The 27,173-nt window shown below is 53.9% G+C and overlaps 2 protein-coding genes across 3 annotated transcripts; one reads left to right on the top strand and one right to left on the bottom strand.

Annotated features, from left to right (window-relative positions):
• Positions 1 to 6,348: 6,348 nt before the first annotated feature.
• On the top strand, positions 6,349 to 11,719 carry PLA2G3 (phospholipase A2 group III). 2 transcript variants are annotated; one of them, XM_037511520.1, is made up of 7 exons: positions 6,349 to 6,924; positions 7,926 to 8,058; positions 8,315 to 8,449; positions 8,728 to 9,035; positions 9,642 to 9,771; positions 9,879 to 9,995; positions 10,609 to 11,719. In XM_037511520.1, exons 1-7 carry the CDS (start codon positions 6,411 to 6,413, stop codon positions 10,814 to 10,816), a joined length of 1,545 nt encoding a protein of 514 aa, XP_037367417.1. In that variant the 5' UTR covers positions 6,349 to 6,410; the 3' UTR covers positions 10,817 to 11,719. The 2 variants fall into 2 exon arrangements, with proteins under 2 accessions (XP_037367417.1, XP_037367419.1); XM_037511522.1 differs by lacking the exon at positions 8,315 to 8,449.
• Positions 11,720 to 11,844: 125 nt separating this feature from the next.
• Positions 11,845 to 21,363, bottom strand: INPP5J (inositol polyphosphate-5-phosphatase J). Its single transcript, XM_037510918.1, has 13 exons — positions 21,244 to 21,363; positions 18,471 to 19,639; positions 18,013 to 18,129; positions 17,777 to 17,885; positions 17,477 to 17,593; positions 16,982 to 17,157; positions 16,407 to 16,518; positions 16,157 to 16,266; positions 15,834 to 16,017; positions 13,268 to 13,405; positions 13,031 to 13,108; positions 12,801 to 12,905; positions 11,845 to 12,603 (listed from the first exon to the last, which is right to left on the bottom strand). The coding sequence occupies exons 1-13, from the start codon at positions 21,346 to 21,348 to the stop codon at positions 12,127 to 12,129; spliced, it is 2,997 nt and encodes a 998-aa protein (XP_037366815.1). The 5' UTR covers positions 21,349 to 21,363; the 3' UTR covers positions 11,845 to 12,126.
• Between the last annotated feature and the right edge of the window lie 5,810 nt (positions 21,364 to 27,173).

Raw genomic sequence — 27,173 nt, 5'->3', positions numbered from 1 at the left:
CCATATGAAAGCTTATATATGAATGGTCATCAAAGCATTCATAATAGGGCCTCCCTGGTGGCGCAGGCGGTTGAGCCCCACACTGTGAAGCTGTCCGCAGCCTCTGCAGTGTGGGTTTGATCGCGGCCAGAGGGCGAGAATCCCACATGGCGAAGCAGACCTCTCCTGTCTCGCCTGCTGCTCCCCTCAGCAGTGTATTTTGTCAGTCTGCCTGTTCTGTTCCCCGCTCTGTCTCTGGTGAATCCTCTCACCCTCCCACGCATCTGGCCTGTACCCCGGTTCTTATATAAATAAATAAAATCTTTAAAAAAACAACAACATTCATAATAGCCAAATAGTAGAAACAATGTAAATATCCATCGGTTGATAAATAAACAAAATATGGTATATACCTACAACGGAATATTACCTAGTCATAAAAAGGAAAAAAGTATTGGCACTTGTTATAACACAGATGAATCTTGAAAGAATTATGCTAAATGAAAGAAGACAGTCACAAAAGATTATACATTCTATAATTCCACTTGTAGTAAATGTACAGGATAGACAACTCCATAGAGCCATAAAGTAAATTACTGGCTAGTTGGGGACAGGGAAGCAGAAAGATTAAATGACTATTACTGTGTGCAGGGTTTCTCTTTGGAATAATGGAAATAATCTGGAATTAGGTAGTGGTAATGGCTGCATAACTGGGAACATACTAAAAGTGACTGAATTGTATACTTAAACAGGTGAATTGTACAGCATATGAGTTATAGCTCAGCTAGCTTGCAAAAAAAAAAAAGTCAAGTTGACTATATTCACCTGAAGACTCTGTTGGGGCATAATGTTATGTTTCTAAGCAGCTTGCTCATAGGCCTGTTGACAAGAGGCTTCCATTCCTCACCATGTGGCCTCTACTTGAGTATCCTCATGATCTGTCAACTGGCTTCCCCAGACCAAGTGTCTCTAAGGGCGAGAGCAAGAGATAGCACAGTGCCTTTTATGATTTAGTCTCAAAAGTTATGTGACTTCACCACATTTTATTTGTTAGAAGCAAGCCATTAAGAACAGCTCATACTGAAGAGGAGGGGGATTAAGCTCCACCATTGGAAGGGAGGAATACCAAAGAATTTATGCACATATTTTTAAACCACCACAGTTTTAATGTTGCTCAGTTAGATAGAATGATTTCTGCAGTGTCTCTCTCTCCCCCTACTTTATTATTTATTTATTTGTTTATTTATTTAACATACTTTATTATTTTTTTAAAGATTTATTTATTTATTTATTTATACAAGCTCTGGGTACAGTCAGAAGCGCAGGAGGGTGAGAGAATTCACCAGAGCCAAAGCGGGGAGCAGAGCAGGCAGAAGGACCGAAGTACACTGCTGAGGGGAGCAGCGGGCGGCAGGAGAGGTCTGCGCACCATGCGGGACCCTCCTCCGGTGGCAGGGGAGCAGCCGGGGATTGAACCGGTGCTGCAGAGGCTGCTGGCAGCTTTGCAACCCAGCGCTCAACCACTGCGCCACCGTCTCCCCCTACATTAATAAGATATTGGGTTGGATCAAATATATTTCTTCTTATCTATGCAGATGTTCTTTTACACAGGACAAGGATGAGTCTCATCCCTGACTCCCTTAGCCCTGGGCTGGACTCAGTCTATGCCAGGTGTACTAATGTCCTCCTACCTAGAAATCTGTGATGGTTGTGTACCCATGATCCCTACTCCTTAGTCCTGGGATCCCCTGGAAGAAGATTGCTTTCTGAGTTTCCTCCCCAGATGCCAGGCTCCATGTATGCCACTAGGTCTCCATGTATGCCACTAGTGGGGGCCGCCTCAGCCAAAAAGGAGTGAGTACCTTCCTGGGTGTGGCAGTCACTAGCAACGAGGAGAGAAGCTAGCTGCCAGTCTGCTGTGTCAGCACTTCCACCATCTGAACCAGCTCTGGAGTCCGCTGTCTTCCTGGGGTGCCCCCAGCGAACGACTGGACATGGGGGGGCTCTAGGGCCTGGCCATTTCAGCCCAAGCAGGGCTCTTCTATGGGCAATCTTTGCACCAGAGTCTGTGTTGACTGGTGGTGACTTTCTCAGAGCAGAATTCTTCTTCTCAACCCTCTTTCCCGGCTACTCTCTGCCTGTAGATCTCAGACCTTCAACAGAGTCTGAAGGCTGTCCCTGCCCAGTCCAGCCCCCTCCCAGATCTTGCACAGGCATTTCCTCCAAAAATTCTCTTGAATGCCTGGCCATCATGGTGGTGGCTTCCCAGAGGACCCAACTCCCCCTCAGGCCCTCAAGGCTGACAGACCCCTTACCTCCAGGGGATGAGTTCCATCTCCACCTCCCCTTGAGCATGCTCTGTCCAGCTTCTCCTCCTCTCTGTCTGGGACCTTGCCCTCTGCCTTACACATAATGGGCACTCAGTAGCTATTTGTTTGTGAATGAACAGCAGAATGTTCTGGAGCTAGGCACTGTGTGTACCAGTCTCCTGCCACAGAGAGCTGAAGAGTCCTCTGGTGGGGGGGGGGGGGAGGCAGCTCCCAGGGGTAGAAAAAGGGCATCTTTCAGGCAGTGGGAAAGAAAGCCTTGGGGTGGGGAGGCTGTGGGGAAGCTGAGAGTCTCCCTGGGCCAGGGGCGCCTCCTCCCATAGGCCTGGGGAAGTCTGACCTGGCTTCTCCCCTGATCTGCTTTGTGACTCCTGACCCCTCTTCTGGGGCCTCTCTCCAGCCATCTCAACAGTGGGATGAGAAGCTCTGTCTCACCTGTCTCCCAGGGAGGGGCAGGGGTTGTGAGCAGAGATGAGGTCATGGCTGGGGACGTGGGAATGGGAAAGGGCGGGAGCACCAGGTCCTGGGCTGAGGGTCAGGGCGTGGAGGCGGAGGGTAGGCAGAGAAGAGAGGAAGAGAGAAGAATTAGGAGAGAAAAAGAGGTGGGAATACTAAAGGAGGGAAGGAGACACGCAGACACAGGAAACAAAAAAACAGAAAAACCATGGGCGAGGCAGAAACAGAGACAGAGAGAGAAGAGGAAAAGGAGAGAGAAGCCAAAAGACAGGAACACAGGGACAAGACAAGATGGGGTGGGGGAGTGAGGGGGAAGGAATTAAGAGAGAAATGCGGAAAAGAGGGGAAATGAGCGTGGGGAGCAAGCAGAGAGAGAGAGACTCGGAAATTGCAGGGCAGAAAAAATGAGACAGAAATTAAGAAGGATTGGGCCTCCCTGGTGGCGCAGCCGCTGAGCGCTGGGTTGCGAAGCTGCCTGCGGCCTCTGCGGCGCCGGTTCGATCCCCGGCTGCTCCCCGGCCACCGGAGGAGGGTCCCACATGGCGCGCAGACCTCTCCTGCCGCCCGCTGCTCCCCTCAGCAGTGTACTTCGGTCCTTCTGCCTGCTCTGCTCCCTGCTCTGGTGAATTCTCTCACCCTCCCGCGCTTCCAGTGCATGTATAAACAAAACAAACAAACAAACAAATAAATAAATAACATGCCTCTATTTAAAAAAAAAAAAGAAATTAAGAAGGATTGTGGGGGGGCACTGAGAAAAGGGGAGTGAGGGAGTGAAACACAGGTAGGGGCTGTGAAAAACAAAGCAAGACAGAGGAGAGAGAAAGAAGGAGAAAGAAATGGAGAGACACTGTAGAACCCCGTAGAACCTGGGTTCCGCTGGTCTGTAACCTGGCAGAGAGTGCAGCTGTGACTTACTGCAAGCCTCCATTGGCTACATTTTGGAGCTAGGACAAAGTTGTGCTGGTGCCTCTAGCCCTTGCTGAGATCCTTGCAGCTATTCAGAGCTTGGGGGGGCGGGGGGCGGGATCAATAAAGCTAAGACTGGTAGCGTCCACGGGCTCACAGAGAAGGAAGTTCTGCTGAATGGCTGGTGGCCACCGAGGTGTGGATGCGGTTTTGTGTCTGTGAGCTCACGGGGAGGAGTGGCATCCTTGGCCTTAATGCCTAAAGACTAATCTTTAACACCTGATTATATTTGTTTTATTAGTTGAGTGTTCTTGGATCGTGCGATCACACTGGTAATTGGATTAAATAAGATCATGTGTCAAAAAAAAAGAAAGAAATGGAGAGAGAAAATGAAATAGACAAGGTCAGAGAGAAAGAGGGATGGAGGAATGGAGGAGAAAAAGCAAGGAAGAGAATCTGAGTCAGGGAGAGAAAGAGACCAAGAGACAAGGAGGATGAGAAAGAAGCCAAAAGGTGGCAAAGAATGATGGGAACTGATGGAGAGAGACAGGAACAAACCATGGGACAGGGAGCAAGGATTCATCTGCTTCTGAGACCCTCACCCTTACTCCCCACTGACACTGTGCACCCTGCCCTGTGCTAGACATTGGCCAGGGAACCAGAGGAAAGCGTCAGCCCCCCTCTGTCTGCAGGGCCCAGCCTGTCCTGTTCTGCTGGTTTGCCCCCCACATCCTCTACCCAAAGCCTTTGAGGGGCACCCCAGAGGGAGGCAGGGTTCCTAGAGGCTGACGTGGCTGCCTGGGTGGAATCTGAAGGCAAAACCCAGCGACACCCTCCCTTGAGGCCTGGACAGGCCCCAGCCTGCCTCCTTGTGGGGCCTGGGCAGGAAGAGGCCTCCAAGGTCAACCTTACTGTACCCCTCAATGAACAGAGAAGGGGACTGAGGCCTAGAGAGGGGCAGGGACAAGCCTGAAGTCACAGAGGCAGGCTTGACTAGCCAGGACTAGTTGACTAGCCAGGACTAGCCACTGGAGATCTGTGGCCTAGAAAATTTGGGGTTTGCTGTCTCCTGGGTAAACTGCTTCCTGCTCAGGGGTGTCCTGAATGTCCTGAAGTTGAGGTGTTTTGGATGCCAGGAACTGTGCTGAGTCTTACCCAACATCCTGTGAAGTGCCTCCCATGCTTGTGCCCGTCATACAAACGAGGGAACTGAGGCTCAGGGAAGTTGAGGTTTCTAAGCCTCAGACGGTCACACATGCAGGGAGCCCAGCTACGTCTGTCTGACCTTGAAGTTGTGTTTGTGCCATGGTACCTCCCAGCCCCTCCTTAGTGGTATGCAGGGAAGGGCTCTGTCACATGGAAAAATGGGTAGGGCCGGAGGTAGATGGCAGTTGGTCTTACAACAGGGCAAAGTTTCCAGAAGGATGGTGGTTTCCAAAATCAGCATTTTTCCAGAGGACTCGTCTTTGTCCAGTTATGTCCCTGCCTTTGGGAAGCCCAGGTCTCCCTGTCATCCCTGCTCCTTTTCCCAGCCTCTGCTGAGAAGGAGTTTGGCTGTTAGGTTCCCCCCTCCACCTCTACTCCACGCCCCCTCGCCCCCCCCCCTCCGGCCCCCTTCTCTTCATTGGCCGTGACCCCTTTGGACAAAGGAGCTGCTGGTTCTGAAGCCACAGAGATGGGTCTGTATATCCTGTAGTCCTCCCTCTCCTTTCTCAGCTCTGCCCCAGGTTCTGCCTCCCTGGGTTTCAGCCTCTAACCCCTTCCCAGGCAGGGCCTGACTGTCGCCTGCAGTTTCCTCTCCCTCAGTTCCTTCATCTGCACTATGGATATAAGCATCTGACTTCCCAGGACGGTTGGAAGATGAAAGCACAGGAACATGTGTGGGTGTAGCCCTGCTCTTGGGGGACAAGATACCTTCTGTGTTTCCCAGGTGGCCACAGTTCAGGGGTGGGGGTGGCCAGAGACCCAGTGCCTGAGCCACCCTCTGCTCCTCTGGGAACCCTGTTTCTTCAAGTCCGGAGCATCAGCCTTGCCCCATGCTGATCTCAAGGTCTGCTCTGACTAGAGTCCCAGGAAGTGGGGAGCTCTGGGGTACTGTCCCCTGAGTATGCAGAGAAACTTTCTCAGAACCAGGGGGTGGAAGGGTAGGAGCTAGCCCCCCAGGTGGCCAGGGGATGGATGCTCCCTTTCCCAGCAGCCTGAGGAGTTCCCAGGTGTATGGCCAAAGAATCCCAGTCCTGTCCTCATCAATTTCTGGCAGAGACCTATGGCTTTCTTCCAGCTCATGGAGGTTGGTTTGGCAGCCACCCAAGGTAAATAAGGTGATTAGGACAAGTTCTGGGCACCTCCTCTGAGCCCCTGAACCCTCTTCCCTCCCCAGAGAGACAAATCCCCTCCTGGCTGCCACCCCCAGGGCCAGGGGCTTTGGCTCACACAGCCCCCATCCAGGCGGGGCCAGGCAGCAGGTGACTAGATAGCGCTGAGAAAAGCTAGAGAGTGGGGGCGTGGGCCCGACAAGTGCACTCCTCAGCCAATCAGAGGCCTGCCCAGCCGGTGGATTCAGTTACAAGCCTGAGATCACCCCATACTCCAGCCTCCTTCCTACTCCTCCCAAAGCTCCATTCATTGGCCCCTCTGCACCGGGTCTGCTGGGCATAGCTTCCGTTCAGCTACAGAGCTGCTGCCTCGTGGACCACCTTGGGTAGGCGTCACGGGGGCTTTGTGTGCCTGGGCCAGGGCGGGATGGGGGTTCTGGTGGTGCTATTGCTGGTTCTGAGCTTCTTCGGGGTGACTTTGGGGGGCCCTGTTATCCTCCATTGGAATAGCACCTCCTGCCACTTGGCCAGGCCCATCTCCGGCAACCCCTTGGGATCCTTGAGCTTCCTGGGCAAGGATGCTCAGGGGCTGGCCCTGTTCCACGCCCACTGGGATGAGCATGGCAGACTGCAGGCTTGTAGCCGGCAGGATGAGTCCGAGCTCACTGAAGCCTTTGGTAACCTCTGTGCTGGTGAGATCACCCGGGACTCCTTCATCCACACCCCTGGATCCGAGCTGCAGAGAGTCCTGGCCACCCTTCAGAGTCAGTGGGAAGCCTGCCAAGAGCATGAGGACAGTCCAGTGAGCACCAGGGAGAAGCGAGCAGCAGAGCAGAGTGGAGTACCTGGCATAAGGCACCAGAGGGTGAAGAGAGGCTGGACCATGCCTGGCACGCTGTGGTGTGGAGTTGGGGACTCCGCCGGGAACTCCTCCGAGCTGGGTGAGCCATGGGGGTGTGGGATGGGGGACTGGAAAGAGAAAGTGCAGGCTTAGCCCCCACTCTTCCAGGCTGTGTTTCCTTGAGGGAATGACTAACCACTCTGAACCTCAATTTTCTTGGCTGTAAAATGGGGGGGGGGATTGACCATAAGTCTCATAATGGGATGCTTAAATGTGGTCATAGATGGGAAAAACTCAAATCTGGGAGTCTTCCATAATCACCATCCCAGGGAGGGCGCTGGCTGAGGTGGAGCCAGGGTTGGTTAAGCCAAGGGACTGCTACCGGAGAGTAAGCTACGGACACAGAGTGCCCAGTGGAGTGAGTGGACACCGAGATCTCAGGGCCTGGGTTGAAATTCCAGCTCAGCATATCCAAGCTGACCAAGCCACCTCCCTTCTCTGATCCTGCACCAGGAAAGTGGCTCCTCCCTTGCAGGGCTGCCGTGAGCTTGGATACAGGAAGTGTCGCGTACTTGGGAGATGCTCATTAAAGGGTGCTATTGCTCAGATGGTGAAAAACACAGATGACTCTTTTTTGTACTCTCAGTGCAACTGTCGTCTACATGGAGGGTTAGGGGGAGGGCTTGGCACCCAAGTTGGAGCAGGTTGGCATCCTGGCAACGCCTCATTGTGCCAGCTGGAAAGGTTGCACCCTGCCTGCTTGCCATTCCATTCCACACACATTCATAACTTCGGAGTTTTATTGGGGATGTGAGCTTGGGAACTCTGGAGGCAGACTCCAACTTCTCTGAGAAAGAGCTTTCCATAGGCAAGGGTTCCTGGGTGGGCTGCCAGCACGTGGAATTGCTCAACAGCATCTGGGTGCTCACTTTAAGCTGTGAGATTGAGAGTCCCATAGATGAGAGTGACTGGCCCAACCATCCCAGGCATTTGTGTCAGGGCAGGGGGGAGAGCCAGGTCCCTGCTCCCAACATGAGGTGGGCACAACATAAGGTAGTGCCCGGGACTTTACTGAGCTGGTGCCCCCACTGCTCCCTGTAGGAGTCTTCCAGGGTCCTGATCTCTGCTGCCGGGAACACGACCGCTGCTCACACACCATCTCGCCATTCCAGTACAACTATGGCATCCGGAACTACCGATTCCACACCATTTCCCACTGTGACTGTGATGCCAGGTTGGCAGTGGGCAGGGAGGACTGAGTGCTCAGGGGTGAGGTGGTATCACCTAGTTCCTGCATGGAAAGACCAGGATTCTAGAGAATCTTGAAGGGATCAGCCAGCCTGGATTCCCATGTGCAGGTGGGAAAGCTGAGGCTTGAGAGGTGTGGGAACACTTGGGCCCCAAATCACCTGGTTAGTAGCAACTGGGTGAATAGGTAAAGAGCCAGGTGACTCTGTGGTTCAGGGACCTGAGTGCCAGCTCTGGCACAGGTTCCAGCAATGCCTGCAGAACCAGCGGGACTCCATCTCTGACGTTGTGGGTGTGGCCTTCTTCAACGTGCTGGAGATCCCCTGCTTCGTGCTGCAGGAGCAGGAGGCGTGCGTGGCGTGGTACTGGTGGGGCGGGTATGTACCTGGCCCCTTTGAATCCCTTCTCAGCCAGAGGGAGAGATTAGGCTCCAAGCCTGGGGAGGGAGGCCTGTCTGTATGTCTGTCCTCTAGGGAATAGTGTCTCATTCCCCTCTCCTGAGGATAGGGTCCAGGGTGCAGACCCTCTCTAATGCCCCTTGTGAACCAGTGGGTGAGAGATGGGACTGGCAGAGCCTATATCTCCGCACAGATGAACCCAGGGCCTTTGGGAGGGGGATTATGGGTTACCAATTGCCACAACTGCCACCTCTCAGGTGTAGAACATATGGCTCCATACCCTTCGCCCGCCTCCAGCCCAGGACCCTCTACAATGCCTCCTGGAGCTCCCGGGTCATCCCCCTGACTCCCAGCCCCACGACTCCAGCCCTCACCAAGGCTCAACGGAAGAAGCACCTTTGGAAGTGGCTACCACAGAAGAAAGGGTCCAAGTACCCCAGCAGATCCAATACCACAGACTTCCAGGCCCCTGTGACCTCTCCCAGACCTGATAAAGCCCCCACAGCTGTGCTGGAGGTCACCCCTCCAGGCCTCCAGGGGCCACAGGGTGGCCTGAGACCTCAGGGTGAGCTCAAAACCTAATCTTGGTAGTTCCTGATATGAAGAGGGTCCCTGCCTCTGCATGTGGGTTGGGGGTATCCTGCTTCCTTTCATCTTCCCTGGGGTTTCCCAGCCTCTCCCATCAAATAATGCACTCGCCAGAGGGATTTCTGGAAACCACAAGCTTGACCATATCACTCCCTGATGAGCCCCACCATTAGCAGATGATGTCTCAACACCCAGGAGCCCTCAGGCACTGGTCCTGCAGACCCTGCTCCCCTGTTGAAACTCGAGTTTCACAATCTTTATTTCTCAAAAGCAGTTTGTTTTCTCCCACTTCTGGACCTTTGCATGCACTACTCCTTCTGCCTGGACGCTCTTCCTTTCTCTTCCTCTCTCCCAGCTTCAGCTGAGCAGCCCCTGTCTCTAAGAAACCTTTCTGACCACTGTAGATACTCCAGGGCCACACTACCCTCTCTCTCTCTCTCTCTCTCTCTCTCTCTCTCTCTCTCTCTCTCTCTCTCTCTGTGTGTGTGTGTGTGTGTGTGTGTGTGTGAGCACTTGTGTCAATGTTTCTCTGAATGTCAGTGGGTGTTGGCGGGATCTCCCTTCAGCCCACACCTGCCCCCAGGTGTCCACTGGACCTGCCGCAGCTTCCGCCAACTCGACCAGTGTGAGCACCAGATCAGACCCTGGGACACCAAGTTCCAGCTGCTCAATAGTGCCCCTGAGCCTCTCTTTCACTGCAACTGCACACGCCGGTGAGACCTACGTGGACCCTAGGTGGTGGGCTGCCTGCTGCTGGCACTGGGAAGGGGCACCTGGCGGGTAAACCTTTGCACCAACTTAAATCCGCCTCTGCCCTCAGTCTGGCACGCTTCCTGATTCACCACCACCCACCCACGGGCGCCAACATGCTTTGGGCACGGCTGGGGATGACCTGCTTTAAACTGGCCCCTCCACTAGACTGTGCTGAGGACAAAGGGTAAGTAAAAGGCAGAGCCAGAAGGGATGGGGGATCTTCCAAAGGGGTGGGTTGCCTATGACCCCTTTGTGTGCCTGGGTTGAGGGGTGTGGTGGAAGGGGTCAGGGGCACTCTAGGCTCCACTGTCACCATCCCCCTACCCTCCGGTACCCTGGGTTCAGCTCTGCAGTTGGCTGTGATGCATCTTGACTGTCAGTTGCTTCCTGTGTGACCTTGCAAGTCAAGTCGCCTGTTATGTCTCCATTTCCTTATCTGTAAATGGCGTTGGATACTAAGGAAATGGTGTGAGATGCCACAGCCTAAGGCCTGCTGGGTACATAATGAAAATGCTTGCTTACCTCTTACTTCTTTTTCACTGTCTCATTTGGATTCTGATTTTCCAAGTCATCCCCTTGTTACCTTTCCTATTTCATGGGTGGGAAAACTGAGGCCCGGATTGGCCCAGCTTTCGGCAGTCGGCTAGTGGCAGACTGAAGTTTATTCTGTCCCCTGCTAGAGGTAACCTATCTTTTCCTGGCCCCAGACCTTCCCTTCCCTGGGCCAGTTCCTGTCTGTAGAGTAGGGTGCAATCTTTGTCAGTCATGAATGCCTGCCCCACCGTTTCCCTCCACAGTTGTTCCAGAGACCCCAGGGCCATCAAGGTGATACCTCGGCACTTACGGCGCCTTCAGCAGAGGCAACTCCAGCTCCAGAGAACAGGCATAGAGGAGTCATGGCCTTCAGAGCACCCAAGAGCCCCCCTGTCATTCTTTGACCAATGTCTGCAGCTGACCCAGGCAGCCCAGAGATCTGACGGGCATCAGAAACCCCGGAACCAGTGACCTCCGTTTCAGCTTTCCTGGGCACCAGACTAGACTTTACCCCTGGCTTTGCCAGGCCTGTGGATTTCAGCCTCCTCTCCATGTGTTAACCCAAATATGGTGCAGGTTCTTATGGACAGCAGGAGTCTGGAGTAGGGCTGGCCAAGAACCAGATGCTGCACAGCGGCTCCTGCTGTGCTGGGTGATCTTAGATTGGTGACATAAGCCCTCTGTGTGAGGATGTGGTACTCAGGAGGTACATTCTGATGCCCTGGACTTGGGCCTAGACAGGGAACTTCATGTACAGATGGGAATGGGGTGAGGGTAAGTTACTGCAGCAGCCCCAGGAGGTGGCACACATATGTTCATATTGCAAACTTAACACTTCTCAAGGATCTGCCCAGTGGAGTCCCAGTGCCCGCCTGCTGACGCCTGGGGTAGCAGGTGGGGAATGAAGGGTGTCATAGAAGTACCTCTGCCCGAATCTGTGATGGGGGGGGGGGCTACTGCCAGAGAGGGATTATCTCAGTCACCTTCCTCCCTAGGGTATCCCTTTTCTTAACAACTACTATACCATTGCTAACCTACCCTGGTCCATTCTTTCTGCTCAAATCTTCCCCATGCTCTTGAGCAAGAGACCTCTACTTACCCCTTCTGACTCTGAGCCTTAGTTTCCACTGAAAAAGGGGAATGTAAGCAGGACCTACCTCACACTAATTAAGCGAACCAATAGACATATAGCGCTTAGCACCTGTAAATGTTCCCTCTCTCCAATGCACAGTCAAACTGTGCTCAGGTGTCTGATCTTGAAAGGCTCACATAACTTCTCTAAGGCCTCAGTTTGCTTTCCTGTGAAATGGGTCTAAAAATGCATTGAACTCAACACCATAATTCAGGGTGCAGATTAAAGGAAATCGTGTGTGAAATGTACATAGCTGGTGACTGGTAATTGTCAGATCTGTCATCCTCTTGTATTTCTAGTCCTTTCTTCTGACTACCTCCACCCCCAGACTGCTAACAATTCAAGAAAGAGTCAGGAGTGAGGTTGAAGAATTTAATTCCTAATGGATGACCTCCAGAAGTGCCCCTCCCTCCATCCCAGATGGGGGCCCAGACAGGACTTTGCTGATTGTCACAGTTAAGATGCCGGGACCAAGCTTGGGGGACCCCAGTTGTCCACTCCTGGTCAGGACAGAGTGGCAGGTGCAGATGAAGCTGGAGCAGCAGCAGGAGGGAGGCAGGCAGGTTTGCAGAAGATGGGACAGAGTGGGGGCCACCTGGGCCCACCTGCACGCCCACCCTCAGGGTGCCAAGTTCCCTTTCTCCAATCCCTACTGGCCCTGGGGGCTGGGAGACAGGCTGTTAGGGGTTGGGACTTTCGTATCAGATCCCCAGGAACTGCCACCACCCGGGTCTACGGTCTCTAGGCGCAAGGCAGGCAGCAAGCGCAGGTTTCGAGGCACAGATGGTGGGAAGGCCTGGTAGCCAGGCAGCCCAGAGGGTCCCTCGTCACTACTGCCCTGGCCGCTGCCATCATTGCCCCTGTCAGGGGCTACCCGGGGCAGGCGGCGGCTCTGGGGTGAGGGGCTGCGGCTGGTACCACGGCGTTCTCGGGAAGAGGGCCGCAGGGCAAGGCTGGGGAAGCGGGCCAGGCCTGGGCTGCGGCTGCGGTGCCGCTTGGACTTGCCAGGACTGGGGCTTCTGGACTTGGGCGCAAGCAGTTCCAGAGTGCTGTCATCCTCATCCTCCGAGCTGGCGCCCGAGCTGTCGGTGCTGCTGCTGGCTACCTCCGAGGTAGGCAGCGAGATCTGAGGGGAAGATTAGTGACTGGGGTGCTCTGCTCCCCACCTGACCACTGAGGGCTCTTGGAATCACTCCAGTCCTTCCCAGTGGCAGTCCAGGGAGGTCAGGCTCCTCGCACGAGGTCACAGTGAAGCATGTAGAAGCTGTGGCAATTTGGACCAGGTCCTTTGGTATGCCCTACCCCACAGTCTGGCTTACTTACCTGGAAAGGTTCGGTGACACCGATGAGGATGCTGTGGGTGTGGCTGTAATAGCCTAGGATGAAGTCTCCATGGCCCTTAGGCAAGGACTCCTCACTAAATGTCACCTGGTGGGTCCAGGGATACAGGCCCAGGTTGGGGTCTGGAAGGCAGCCTCAGGATCCCCAAGCCAAGTTCTGAGCCCCTAAGGGTGAAGGAGACCTCCTCCCACTTTCCCCAGCCCTTTAACTACCTGATAGATGTTTCCATCCACATCTTCATGTTTGGCCCAGACGTAAGCCACGTAATCCTTACAGTGGCGGAAACCCACCTGGGGTGAGAAGAATCAAGTTTGTGACCCCTCTCACATGCCCCCAGGAGCCTCCCAGCATGGTATCAAAGTCTGGAGAAGTCAGTGATATTCCTGAGGACCCCCGGCTCCTTCAGGACCTTCCTCCCCTGGGTCTCTGAGCACTCCTGCCCTTCTTACCCGGTACAAGCCGATCCAGTCCCAGGAGCTGCGGGCAAACACTGTTTCCATGCGGTACCTCACCACAGCCTGCTCCGGCCGCACCCACTCGTCTGCCACTTCCAGCCGGACCAGCGGCACATCATCCCTGAAGGCAAACTGCAGAGGCAGGGGCCACATGAAAGAGAAGCTCTTAACAGTCTGTGCACCCAAGGCCCTTGGGCTTGAGTAAGCACAAATTGGTTGGAACGAAGGGCATTTGAAACCACTGTACAGACTGGGAAACTGTGGCAGATCAGCTCTAGAGTAAACACCAGGCAGCTTGGGCTCCTTCTGCCCAGACCATTCTTAGGGTGTGAGAACGCAGCTTTGAAGCTAGCTGACTGGGGGTTTCACCCTGGCTGGCTCTGCCACCGACAGGTTGTTTGATGCCAAGTGAATTTCCTGACCTCTCTGAATGCCAGGGCTCTTGTCTGTAAACTTGGAATCTTATTTTTTTTTAAGATTTATTTTATTTATTTATGCATACAAGAGCTGGGGTGTAGGCCAGAGGTGGGGGTGGGGGTGAGAGGATTCACCAGAGACAGAGTGGGGAGCAGAACAGGCAGATCTCCTGAAATACACTGCTGAGGGGAGCCGTGGGCAAGACAGGAGAGGTCTGCTGTGCCCTATGTGGGCCACCTCCCTGGGCGAATCGAACTTGCGCTGCAGTGGCTGCAGATTGCTTCATAGTGCTGAGACTTAACCTCTTGTGCCAGCAGGGAGGCCCCAAACTTAGAATCTTATTTAACTTTTGGGATTGTTCTGCAGATTCAATGAGCTACTATTTGTAAAGCATCCCATATACTTTCCAGTACATAGTCGGTAACCAGTGAATGATTTGCCTATAGCAAGAGAGACATGGTATACTGGGTAATATGGGGGTAAGCTGAACATCCCTGAGCAGGCAAGAGGAGTCTTTGGCAGAAGGCCAGAGACTTCAGTTACCTCCACTAACTTGCTGCATGACCTCAAATAAGCTCCTAGTCATCCCAAGACTCAGTTTCCCCACTTGTCCTAAGGATCCATTAACTATGATCTTGTCATAATTTGTTTTCAAGACAAATTATAACCATGGGTAGCCTCTCCCCAGGGTCCCTCTAGGTCAATCAAGTGGTCACACATGTGCTTGGGGTTGCTGGGGTGGCAGGTGGCCAGGGTATTGACTATCTCTTTCCCTCGGGGAGGGACTCAGGTGGTGCCAGCCTCAGTCTTTTGTCTGCTTCCCTGTTTATCTGGTTTCAGGTTTCCCTCCATCTGCAGCTTCCAAGCCAGGCTGCTTCAGAAGAAACCAGCACATCATCTCTCTGTCCTTAGGTTCCTAACAGCAGTTTTGGCCAGGTGATGAGGGGGTAGGGCCTCTGAGAAATGCCCTAGAAGACCTTGTGGGATAAAATGCCCACTCAGTCCCCTTCTGCTGTGTTGCCTTGGTCAGAGATTTAAGTTCTCCGGACTCTAGTTTCCTTCACCAGTAAAACTGGGAAAAGAATCTGGACACCTCAGGGTCTACAAAGACATTCAAAGTAATGACATACGTTAAGTGTGCTAAACAGGGCCTGGCATATAATAGGTCCTCCACAGGTGATGTTGTGTAAGAGACAGAGAGTGAGAACAAGGAGGGGAGGTCAGGGTGGGGTACCCAAAAGAAGTGAGGTGAGGGTCCTGGTGGAGGATTTAACCCCACAACTAAGCCTTCTGCTAAAGGTCACAGGAGACCAGAAATGAGCAGATTTCTATTCCCAGCTGAGGATATTGGCCAATCTCCCATAACTGACCACGTGACAAAGTTCCCAGGGAAAACAATCTCTGATCTGCAGGGCTTGCCTTATCAGATCAAGAGAACCGGAGAGCCCTGAGTTGGGTTTCAGGGATGGAAAGATGGAATCTACCCCATTCTAACACAGCCAGTATACCATGGCATGTGTCGAACCCACAGAAGCCTCAGTTTCCCTACAGAAAAACCAAGAACTGGACTACATGCTCTCTCAATTCCAGTTTTAACGTTCTAGAATTTCCCCATTTTACTTAGGCAACTAAGGACCTCAATCCTAAATATGCTAAATTAATTATTTAGACTTGAGCTTTGTATGTTTTATATGCCTACTCCCCCTCCCCATCACTACCTTAACTCTTACAGTGCTGGACGACACATGGTAAGATGATAAATCATGTATGGATAGGAATGAACGCTACATAAGGGTTGAATAAACATTTTGACTTTGCTAATCTTACGATATGTGTGAATTTTAACGAAAGTTGCCCTAAAGCTTTCTTGGCAGTAGGAAGTTAGAGATTAGTGGAAAAGGCATGGACTTGGAAATCAGACCAGCCTGGGTTCAAATCCTGTGCTTAGCCATAATGACCCTGGGCAAGTGATGCTTTGTCTCTGAACCTAAGTTTCCTCAAGTGAAAATGGGGATCATAACCCCACTCCTACTCTGCTACAACAAGTAGATGCTGTTGACAACAGGTGTGAGGGGGTACTGGTGGGCACAGGGATGCTGAGCTAGGGTGGGGGATGCTACAAGAGGATGAGGCCAGAACTCACCCGCAGGACAAACTGGGCGGCCACTGGCTTGTGGTCACTGACTGTGTACTCCATGTGGCTGCGGTAGCTATGCTGGGTCACCTGGAGCCGGTGGCTCTCCCGTCCTGAGGGGCTTGGACCCCCACCTGGAGCCTTGACCTTCCACAGGATACGGTCTGTCCAGGCAGGCTTCCGCTTCTTGGCACTGCAGTGGGCAGGAGCAGCCCTGGTGTCAGGGGCTGGGGTTCAAGGCCTAGCCCCTAGCCTGTCTCCTGCCCCTCTTCCCTGTGCCCCTTATCCAGGTCTCAACCCACACCCCCACCTCATTGCAGTGCTGAGCTCACCTGGTGTCATATTTGTTAGTACCCACATCAAACTTGAAGGTGGGCGCAAAGTTGAGGGGCCCCTCCTGGAAGCCCTTTAGGATGGGCCAGGTGGTCTTGGCCATGTTGAGCTGTGAGGGTCCAGAAGGGCAGAATTGGACAGTAGCTTGCGCAAGGCAGGTGAGGGCAGGGACCAAGCCTAAGGTACAGGTGTGTCCCGGGGTATGCTCTGTGCACTTCGGGGTTGGGGGTGTGGGCTGGGATTCCACACCTGGTCCTTCTCCCAGAGCTGCTGGAGCTGGTTGCTGTCGATGGCAAACTTGACAAAGTGCAGATCATAGCTCTCAATACGGAAATTCAGGTCCCCAAACCAGAACACGAGGCTGTGCAGGGGTGAGGGTCAAAAGGGGCTGTGAGATGGAAGAGCTCATCCCCAGCCCCATCCAACACGAAAGCGTCTCTGCCCAAGGGATAATGCAGCGGGTGGGCGGCTGCAGAGCCTCCCGCCCACCGAGGAGCCGCAGGGGTGCGAATCTAGGGGAAAGTTGGGTTGGGACGCTCAGCAAGGCCCTGCCCCTCGGCAAAGCTCCCGTGTGGGCTCAGCACCTGCCCACCACTCCCCCCACCCCCTTCAAACAGCGGCATTCGCACTCGATTCCTAGTTTGCCAGATGCAGTCTGGAGGTCACAGACCCCCCCAAGCCCTCAGCCGCCACCGGCCGCGCCTCTTCTCCCCAAGACCCACCCCGGCCCGCTTAGGTTCCCGCGCAAGTTTGCGGGGCCTCGGAGGCGCGTCCTCCCTTCGCCAGCCCCGCCGGCCTCTGCTCGGCCCCGCCCCTGCCCGTACTCGTGGTCCAGGATGCCGTGAGCCCCCGGCCCCTGGAACTGCTGGAGGCTGAGGATGGTCTGGAAGTTGTCCTTGCGCTGCTCCGCCTTGTCCATGTGCGCCGGCAGGTGGCAGTTCAGGAAGCAGAGCATGTGCCCGAAGGCCGCCAGCCGCACGCTCACGCCACCTTTGTTGCCCTTGAGAGGCGGGATGGGGCGGGTCACCGCCGCGCCCCCGCCGGGAGGTGAGAACCTGGGCGGGCGTGGAGAGGGGCGGGACCGGCCGGAGGGGGCCCGGAGGAGGAGGTTTCTAGCGACAGGTGCGGAACACCTGGATTGGGGCGGGGGAGCAGGAAGCGGGTAGGGTCTGGAAAACGGGGTGGGGTGGGGGAGCTGCAAGCTTCATAGTATGGGATGGAGCGTTGGGGGGGGGGGTTCCTTGCCGTGCTTGGCAAGCCGGGGGTCTAACCGGCAGCCCCCTGAGGGACCTGCCTTGCCCTGGACAGCCCGCGCTCACCCAGTAGCCGCCCAGGCCAGTGCGGGTGCAGTCTGTCTGCACGTCCCTCAGGAAGGGCAGGTGGTAGTACTTGGCGAACAGCAGCAGGATGACGCCCTGCATCCGCACGGTGCTCACCTGCGCGGGAGGCCAAGCGCCTGAGGGACAGGACAGAGCTCCGCAGCCCCCCCGCCCTCGCCTTAAGGTCCGCCTCTCCACGCTCCCACTTCATGGTCCGGCGGGTCCCACAGTGGGTCCAGGCAGAGCCAGGGCCAGGAACCCAGGGGTCTCCGACTGTCCGGAGACTGCGGAAGACGTTACCAGCACAAAGTTGAAGGGCGCCAGCGCGTCCATGAAGAGCTCGCTCCACTGGTCCGTAAAGAGCGCGTCCTTGAGCCGCTTGTTGATCATGGAGTTCACTTCCTGCAACCTGGGGGAGGAGGGGGGAGGCGGCCCTCGGTGTGGCGGGCACAGGAGACACCCCTCCCAGGGGCGAGAGGCTGGGATGGGAGGCACAGAGGGGCTCGGGAGGGAGGCCACGCGCCCTGCCCCCTCACCCTATGGCGATCATGTCTGCCCCATCAGAGTCATCGCTGCTGCAGCCCAGGTGGAGGAGGGATGTGACATCGTCCGGGGGCATGGCGGTGCCCACGTTCCACGTGACCACAGTGATCCTGGGGCAGGGGCATAGAAGGGTTCTTTAGCACCTCTCCTTGATGCCCAACCTCCCTCCCACAGCGTGGAATTTCTGGGGAAATGAGCTGAGGCAGGGGAGGGGGTAAGCCCTCAGAAGGACCCACCGTGGGCTCCGTATTCCTCCTACCACACTTTTCCTAGGGAGGTCAATTGAGGCAGAGGTGGGCAAGTCCCTTAGGAAGGGACACTGTCTTCTGAGGGTGCCCAAGGGCTCTTCCCTGGGGAGGTAATTGGGCAGGGTAAGGTGTGCTCCCTTGGAAGAATGGCTAGTTTCGGAGATGATGCCTCAATAATCTGTCTTGGGAGAGGGCCCCCTCACCAGAAGCCGGGGTCATTCTTGCAGGTAGACTGAGCTGACCAAGAAGAGGATGACGAGGTGGATGTAGAGGAGGAGGTGGTGACTGGGGCTGGGGCTTCAGGAGGCTGAAGGCTGGGGCTCAGGCGCCCACCAGGCCCAGCACTCTGGGTGCCCGGCCTGAGATGGGTCATCTCAGGAGTTGAAGGAACACAGGGGGACCGGTTGGGGGAGCGACTTGGGGAGCGGCTTGGAGACCGTGGAGGCTTGGGTAGAGGTGGGGGCACAGTCTGGTTTGAGGGGCCCCCTGGCCGGAAAGTGGGGGACAGAAGTCCAGGGGAGCGGATGCCAGGTTCCGGAGTGCCCTGGCTCACATCCAGGGGCAGGGTCTGGGGTGGCCGGGGGAGGACAGAATCCTCAGGGCTGCTACGGGGGACCTCAGGCCTGGCTCTGAAGGAGGGGGAGATCCGGGGGTCTGGGGACGTTTGGATCAAGGATGGGGCGCCCACAGGACTAGATGCCTGAGCCAGAGGCTGGAGATGACTTTCAGAAGGAGGGGGGAGTCTAGGGGTTAGGGCATCCCTCTGTTTAGCTGGTGTACATCGCACAGAAGTTGGGGCTGATGTCATGGATGGTGGAGCCAGGGTCTGATCTTGAGAAGGCGACAGAACAGGACTGGGCACTGGGGAAGAGATGGAGGGGGGCTGTGGAGGCTGCTCCTCAGATGTCAGGGCCAGGCTCAGGCCTGAAGCAGCCAATGCTGGCTTGGGTCCCACGGAGGCAGGTGGCACCTGCTTCTGGTCCCTGGATGATGGAGCCAGCCTGGGCCCCAGGGTCACTGGGGGAGGCCTCGGCCCAGCTGAAGCAGACATCACCAGTTGCCCCAGGGATGTGGGAGCCAGGACTGAGCCTGAGGTCACTGGAGGAAGCTTTGGCCCAGCTGAGGCCGACATCACCAATTGGCCGAGGGATGTTGGAGCCAGGCTGGAGCTGCTGTGGGCAGGAACTTTTTTCTGCCCTCCAGGGGTAGACAGTGGAACCAGGATGGGCCGGGGAGATGCCAGAACCAGCTTTGGTGCTTCTGAGGAAGGTGGCATAGTTGTTTGCGGCCCCGCAGGTGCCAGAACCAACCTTGGTTCCGAGGATACCGGGCCTGCATTCTCCTTCACCGGGAGGTGAAAACTTGAGTCCACCTTGCAGAGGACAAATCAAAGACTCAGGCTAACCCTAACCAGGGGGTTGGGACCCCGATTTCCATGTACCCCCCCCCCAGCAGAGTCCGCCTACCATGAAGGCACACCTTTCCAAGAGAGTCCTTCCTAATTTCTCACCTCAATCCATTTTGCGGTGAGTTGGCTTCTCTCTTGGAGGAAAGAGGACACAGAACACTATACCTCCCCTCAAATCTGACACCTCTTACAGATGGGGAAACTAAGGCCCTAACTCAAATGTGGCAGCGTCTGAACCTGAACCCAGGGGCTCTCTTTGTCTTTTCATCTGGTACCTACCTCTGACCCTGTTGTTAGGTACCTGGAACCAGCTTCTTTGGGCAACCCTCCCTTCAGTCTCTGGTGCTCCCCCGGCCAAGGGCAAATGACCTGGCACCCCAGATCGACCCACTGTGGATATCCTGGGTGCAGCCCATTAATATTGCTCCTTTCCTTTATAGTATTCCAGAACCCTCAGGTTCCACCCCCAGTAAAGGTCCCAAATTCTTGGTCACAGCCCTGTCTGTCCTCCGGGGGCTGAGACTGGCCATGTCAATTCAAAGCCTAGTTCAGGGTGACCCTAAGCAAGCACCTCTCAGCCCAGGGTCTCTGTTTCCCTATCAATAAAACAAGGGAACCTGGGAAAAGTCCCCTGGACACACCACATTCTGGGAAGTCTTGGTCCCTCCCAAGGTCTGCATTTACAAGCTCAACCTTTACTAGGATTCTTTTCAAGTCCCTGTGGAATGGTCCATCCTCTCAGCAAGTGTGAGTCTGACATTCAGAGCAAGTCCAGGATTCTCTGGATCCTGGGGTCACAACTCTGTGCCGTGGTGCCCTTCTATGCTTTCCACCCTATCCCCCACCTGTGAGGACAAGCAGGGATCCCCTTTTTGGCCCAGCAATTGGAGTAGGGGGTGCAGGAACATCCTCTCCCTTTCCCATCCATCCCCAGTTTCTGATGTCCCCTGTCTCCAGAAGACAGGAGTAAGTGTCCTTTATAAGGGAGGGCAAAAGAACGTCTGTGCTGGCCCTCCGGTAGCCCCATCCTGCCTCCAGAAGCGAAGTTTTGTCTGCATTCGTGTCCTTCTCAGTTCAGAGAACCTGAAACTCTGCTCCCACCTCCCTCTCCAAACTCAGCTTTTGAAGCTGCATTTTGGACATTCTCCTTGGTTGCAAGTGTCCCACTCTGCATCCCCCTGCCAACCACCACACCGCCTCCAGCACCAACAACTTAGACATCCCAGATGTCACACTTTTAGTCTTCAGGAACAAGTCTCCTCATTTTGCATTGGTTCGGAGATTACAAGCAACTTGCCCAAGGTCACACAGCAAAGCTGGAGCACAGTTGGGTCCCCTGACACCTTGTCCAGGGTTCTTTCAAGGGCTCGGGGAGATGGCTGACTCCATCTCTCTCTGGGTGTCCCGTCACTGCCCCCTCAGTCTCCAGGGCCCCCTGTTCACTCAGTCCCTACTTGATGGTCAGCGAGAGTACCAGCCCCTCAGTAAGGGGCACCAGGGTGCCTGCAGTGTGTGTGTATGGGGGGGAGCGGGGACAGGGATAGGGGGTTAGGTTTTAGGGGTCTTACCTTGGGGGATCCTCCAGTTTGGGAAACTCCATGAGGTCCAGGCAAGAGGCCCAGGCCTGCCTGGGTCCCTGGCCTCCTGCTGCCACTGCTGGTCTGGCCCTCCATGTCTGCAGCCCGGCAGCCCGGGCTCCCTCCGGCTTAGGCTGAAGCTCCTCCGCTCCCGGGAACCAGTGATGTCATCAGCAGATTCAACCTGCTGCGAATTTAAAGGCATAGGCACCCACTTCCCAGCCTAGAGGTGGCCAGGGCAAGGTGGTAGTCCCAGGAACCCTGCAGGCTGGCTGCTGGGGCTGGAACAGCCATGGCAGGGTGGGATAGTATGTCCACTGGCCTGGCCCACATCCCAACTAGCAGCATGGAGAAAGCTGTCTACCCCCACCTCCCACTAATAAGGCTGGCTGGCCCACGCTGAATGTAGGGGCACTGTCACACCTGAGGGTAAGGTAGAGACAGGTAACTCAGAGGTCAGAATCTTCCTCAGGGCCTCAGAGACACCAGAGTCCCTGCCCCGATCCTTGACCATCCTGACTCCCTGCCAACTCAGGGCTTGCCATGGCCCCCACCCTTGCCCCATTTACAGGCTTTGGTGCCCGCTCCCTCCCTTCTCATCTCAGAAACAGACACTCAGGCTCCAGCCACTGGAGTCCTTTCCCATCTCAACCTCAGCTCTGGCCTCTCCTCTTCTGCAGGCATCTTGCTGCCTGCCCTCAGATGTCCCCACAGCCAGGCCCATCTCGGGTCAGCTCCTCTCAGCTTTTCTCTCCCCAGTACTCACTGGCTATCGTTTGGGAGGGGCTCTGCTCAAAGTTACCTGGTGAGATCTCCTGAGCCTCAGTGAAACAAAAGAGCTCCCTTAGTGACCCGAGACCTGCAGGAGCCACTTAGGGTATCTGAGGATGGGAACTATGGTGAAGAAGGACCCAGGGGTGGGGCAACAGATTGGCAGCAGGGTAAAAAACAACAGACCTGGGAGCTGCTTTGGCCAGAACCCAGCACAAGAGCCTGATCTCCAGCTAGGGCAGTGTTGGCGAATGAAAGAGCGAGTGAGAAGAGTGACAAGGTTTAGCTTTGGCCAGGGATGGCTTGGGCCCCTTGCATCTGCTTCTTCCCATTCTCACTTGCTGCTAAGCAGTATCTGAAATCTCAGTTCTTCCAGAAACTGCTAGACTGCTTAGAGAGGAGTAATCTCCTTCATTTTAAGCAGGAATTTTGAGTTTTGTGCTCCAAGCTCTCTGTTGGTCCTCAGTCATCCCTGCATCCTCAACGGCCCCTTTGTGAAATTACATGCACAGACACCTTATTCTCCTCTCCTGGATGGGGTTTCCATCCCAACCTCAGCTCTGGCCTCTCCTCTTCTGCAGACACCTTGCTGCCTGCCCTCAGATGGCCCCACAGTCAGGCCCATCTCAGATCAGCTCCTCTCAACTTTTCTCTCTCCATTATTCATTGGCTGCCATTTGGGAGGGGCACTTGCTCACATTTACCTGGTGAGACAACTGGTGAGCTCAGCCATCCAGGGCTGGGACAGGAGCATCAGTGCCCTTTGGACACTGGCAAATGTCATGCAAATGAGTGTGCAGAGGGCTCCTTTACCCAGCAGATGTCCCGTCTTTTCTCCTCCTTGAGCTCAGAACTTGCAGGTGACTTTGTTTCTGGCCCTGACACTGACTTACTTGGGGAGGTCACTGATTTGTGTAAGGGAGATTAAAAAAAAAAATAGTAGATACCTCCTAAGGTTGCTCTGAGGATTCAGCAAGATAACTTACGTGAGGTGTTTAGCACAGAGGCAGACTTGGGTAAGCTCTCAGTTAGGGCAGCTGCCCCAGAGCTGTCGTCAGCAATGTCATCGTCGTAATTGTCATCTACTCCAACCTACCCATTTGCTGGATACTGAAACTGAGGCCCAGTGGAGGGGGAGGGGAGGGAAAGAAGCTCTGAGACCTAGACACGGCCTTGCCAGGGGAAGGGGGTGGGAGGGCGGACCCTGGCTGAGAAGGGAGTGGGTAAGAGCTATATTTGAGCTCCTGGTGTGATGACTAAGGAGGTTGATAACAGGCTCCTAGGCGCAGGGCGCAGGCAGGCCGGGGGCAGCTGCCAGGGAGAACCGCCCCCCTGGAGACGGCTGTAGGCTGTCTCCGGAGGCCCCTCCTGGCTCTCTGCCTTCTCTCACTCCAGGGGGTGAGGATGGGGGTGTACAGAGACAGAGGGTACAGCTTGTCTAGCCCCCTCCTGGAGACTTTTAGTGCTACCCTTCAGGCTGTTTGGGTCAGAGATAGGAGAAGGAGCTGGTGGTTGGTAGATCATCTCAGATACACTCCATAGTAAGCCTGTGAAGTGGAAACAAGATCCTATTTGACAAATAGATCCTTGCTTGAAGAAACTGAGGGATTACATAGTGGCAGGCAGTAGGAGACAGAGCAGGGGATAATTTTCCCTCACAGAGGTGACCAGTGAACCTTTTCTCTGAAGGGGATTCTGGGTTACCCAATGAAAAGGAGAAATGCTCTGGGAAGCAGGGGAAGCTTCAGGTGCAAAGGAATGTAGAAGATTCCAGCATGAAAAGAAGCAAAATTTGGAATTGTGGCCTCATGGCCCTTTGACTCAGAATGAAGACACCGGAGGCAGGGAAGGGAAAGAAGACTTTCTCCTCTTCTTCCTCTACCTGCATCCCAGGGGCCTGAATGATGACAGTCCGAGGGGTTTGTTCTCCTTTCCTGGTCCAGGCCCACCGAGAGGGAGGTCATGCTGTGGCTACTATCTGAGAAATGTCTGAAGATGTCAAGTGTGACACAGGTATTGTGAGCTGGAAGAAGGAAGCATTAGGGAAGACTTCCTGGAGGAGAAAATATATAGGACAAGGAGGAACATTTATCTTCCCAGGCTTTCCTTTGGGGCTCCTTCTTGGTAACAAGTGCCACATGTTACATCACTTGCACTGTGTTCTTACCTTGGGGGCAGGTGTCATCTTCAGCCTCCCATTCTGCCCTCAGGAAATGGGCTCAAGGAGGAGGGGTGACTTTCCCAAGGTCACACAGCTGGGGCTGAGCTCAGACATCCCTCTTTCCTCTCTTCCACTCTCCCTCCTCCCAGGCAGCCAGGCACTCTCTGTCAGCTGCTCTGAAGTGAGTGGCTATTTTTATTCTGGTGCGAGGGGATCTCAGGCAGCAGAGCCATGTAGGTTAGAAGGCTCTAGGACATCCGGCTTTGCAGGCAAGGAGACACTTACAAAGGGAACTGGGGCTGCCAAGCTTGCTTGGGGGCTCCCATTTCTTGCAGGCCATCCTGTCCTGGTCTTCTACGTCTCCAGGAACTTCTTTATGGGAGTTCTGAACAAAACATAGTGCCCAACTAAGCCCTTGTCATGGCCTTGATCCCTATTTGGTGTTAACTGACCCCTGATCCCATGTCAAGACTCTGACCATGGGTCCTGATTCTAGTCACATACTAAGTCCTGATCCAAGCCTAAGATTTATTCCAACACGAGACCTCAATTTTGGACCCAGGTCGAGCCCTGTTCCTATTCTAAGATGGAGCAAGTCACAGACTGAAGTATTATCCTGGTCCAGACTAACCCTAGATTTTAGACTGACTGACAGACTCCAGGTTTGGTCATCTATTGAACCCTAAACCTGATAACTGACCAAGCTCTGAGCCTAATTTTGGTCATAGACTAAGCCCAGAGCCTAAAATGGACTGAATGACCTTAAACTGAGTTCTGACCCTAACTGTGCACTGAGTCTGGTCAAGGACTGAGCCCTGAGCGTACTCAGAGATTGAACCTTGGTCCTGGTCACAGTCCAAGGTCTAAGTTCAGTCATTGACTGAGCCCTGCACCAGCCCCAGATACAGTTCTAAAGTTGGCCTTGGGCTAAGGGCTGACCCTGGCCTTGTCTGTCTTATCCCATCAAAGATTAAACCCCAAATCCAGCTCTACGTAAGGAAGGCTGCTGGCCTAGATTACCAAGTGTCACGTAATGGTATGGATTATGAGCAGAGATCTGTTCTGGGAGATCCTGGGCCTACCTTGGCGGCTAAAGCTAGAATGTTCCGGTACTGTTATGGCTGTGTCCCTACTATTGGTTTCACTAACTGGGTGGTGAACTCTCAGCAGCCCAGGCTGTGGCCCCTGTAGGCCACAGTGTCCAGGTTAATGCAATGAGAGTGCTTCAATGGCGTCTGTCCAGTGAACAGTGTGGGCCTGTGGGGGCCCTGAGGTTTGGCTCTGTTAGCAGAAAAACCACAGGCTCCATGAGGCCTCTGGTTTCAGCCACTCCGAGGCCCTTGTTGGGATGTGGGATGGGGTAGTGGGAACCCGTGGCTTGTATACCACTATTTTTGCAAACAAAGTTTACTTTCTGTTTAGGTAATATATGTTTATTATAGAAGATACAGACATTAAAAAAAGTATAGCAGGAGAAAAAAATTCACCTATAATGTCATAATGTCATCTACATTAAGATGAGCGTTTTGATTTCTTGGGTTGTGTCCTTCTAGAGTTCGTTTTTTTGGTCCAGGACTGTATATATGCATATTTTATAAAACTGATTGGCTATCTATTGCTTTTACAAGGTCCATTGTAGTCCACATCCTTCTTGACAGGCTTTAGGAATGTGTCCCAGTTGGTTAACCCAATGAGTAATTCCCAGTTACATCATGGCTGAACTGTGAGATATAAAAAGACTTCTACTGAGGGTTTTGGGAAAGAAAGTTTGTTTTCTCTCCTAAGAGGTCACCAAAAAAAAAGATGACTTCTTGATTAGCTGTGAATGAGGAAGTCTGTGGCCCTGGTTACTGCTAAAAACCACCTCATACCACGCAGGCAGCTGGCCTCATGATAAGCTGATGCTATGAAATCAGCAGAATGGAGAGAGACCAGGTTTTGGTGACTTTGTAAACCAGATCAAACCTTACCAGAACCCGCCCTTGCCAGTAGACATTTTTGTTTGTTGAGTTGATACAGATTCCCCTTGTCTTTTTTTAAAGACTTATTTATGCATACAAGAACTGGATACAGGCTAGAGGTGTGGGGGGTGAGAGTGGGGAACAGAATAGGCAGATCTACTGAAATTCACTGCTGAGGAGAGCAGCGGGCTAAACAGGAGTGGTCTGCTGCGCCATATGTTGGTCAGCTCCTTGGCTGGGGATCGAACTCAGTCCAAAGCAGTGATAGCGCTGAGACTTAAATTCTAGTCCAGCAGGGAGGCCCCCGAATGTGTGGTTTTCTATCCTATTAAGGTGCCATCATTCCCCTTCTGTGATGTGCTTAGGTTGTGTCTCCAGTTTTTCACCATGATAAGCAGTGTTTTGATAAACAATATTGACCCAAAAATTGATCCCCTTTCTATTGATTAATTTGAGTCAAACTGTCCTTCCCAAAGCTTGGAGGAATTCATATTTCCACAGCAGTAAGTAGACATAGCCTATCACAATAGTCTGGACAGAACCAATTGTATTTACAGTGTCCTCATTTATTTATAGAGAATGACTATTAAACAACAGCTCTAAGACTACTATTAAACCTTTGCAATAAAGTCAGTGAATGGAGGTAGCAGGGCCAAGCAAAGGGCTGGGAACAGACCTGACATCGATGAGGCTGAGTGTTTAGGGCCCATGAAAATGTTTTAATTTTAATTTCTTTTAAAATTAGAAGCAAGGAGCCTCCTGGTGGCCTAACGGTTAAGTCTCAGTGCTGTCACCACTGTGGCCTGAGTTCGATCCCCGACCAGGGAGCTAACCCACTTACAGTTCATATAACAGACCTCTCCTGTTTCACCTGCTGCTCCTCTCAGCAGTGTATTTCAGTAGATCCCCCTGTTCTGCTCCCGACTCTGTCTCTGGTGAATTCTCTCACCCCCTGCACCACTGGCAGTTCTTCTATACAAAAATAAAAAAGTCTCAACACATCTAAAAAAAATTAAATTCAGAAGTGA

Source organism: Talpa occidentalis, unplaced genomic scaffold (genome assembly GCF_014898055.3).
Source record: "Talpa occidentalis isolate TD23 unplaced genomic scaffold, MPIMG_talOcc4v2.1 talOcc4.14, whole genome shotgun sequence".
Classification (NCBI taxonomy): Eukaryota; Metazoa; Chordata; class Mammalia; order Eulipotyphla; family Talpidae; genus Talpa; species Talpa occidentalis.
Note: the sequence above shows the minus strand (reverse complement) of the source record. Positions and strands in the feature narration are given on the sequence as shown.

Bases quoted from the DNA above. Each gene is read 5' to 3' on its own strand.
- PLA2G3 (XM_037511520.1), top strand. From the start codon at position 6,411: ATGGGGGTTCTGGTGGTGCTATTGCTGGTTCTGAGCTTCTTCGGGGTG. The intron at 8,450-8,727 runs GTATGTACCTGG...GCCACCTCTCAG, and splicing joins GCGTGGTACTGGTGGGGCGG to GTGTAGAACATATGGCTCCA. The intron at 9,772-9,878 runs GTGAGACCTACG...CTCTGCCCTCAG, and splicing joins CACTGCAACTGCACACGCCG to TCTGGCACGCTTCCTGATTC.
- INPP5J (XM_037510918.1), bottom strand. From the start codon at position 21,348: ATGGAGGGCCAGACCAGCAGTGGCAGCAGGAGGCCAGGGACCCAGGCA. The intron at 17,886-18,012 runs GTGAGGGGGCAG...CTCCTCCCCCAG, and splicing joins GCAGACATGATCGCCATAGG to GTTGCAGGAAGTGAACTCCA. The intron at 16,519-16,981 runs GTACGGGCAGGG...ACCCCTGCACAG, and splicing joins CACGGCATCCTGGACCACGA to CCTCGTGTTCTGGTTTGGGG.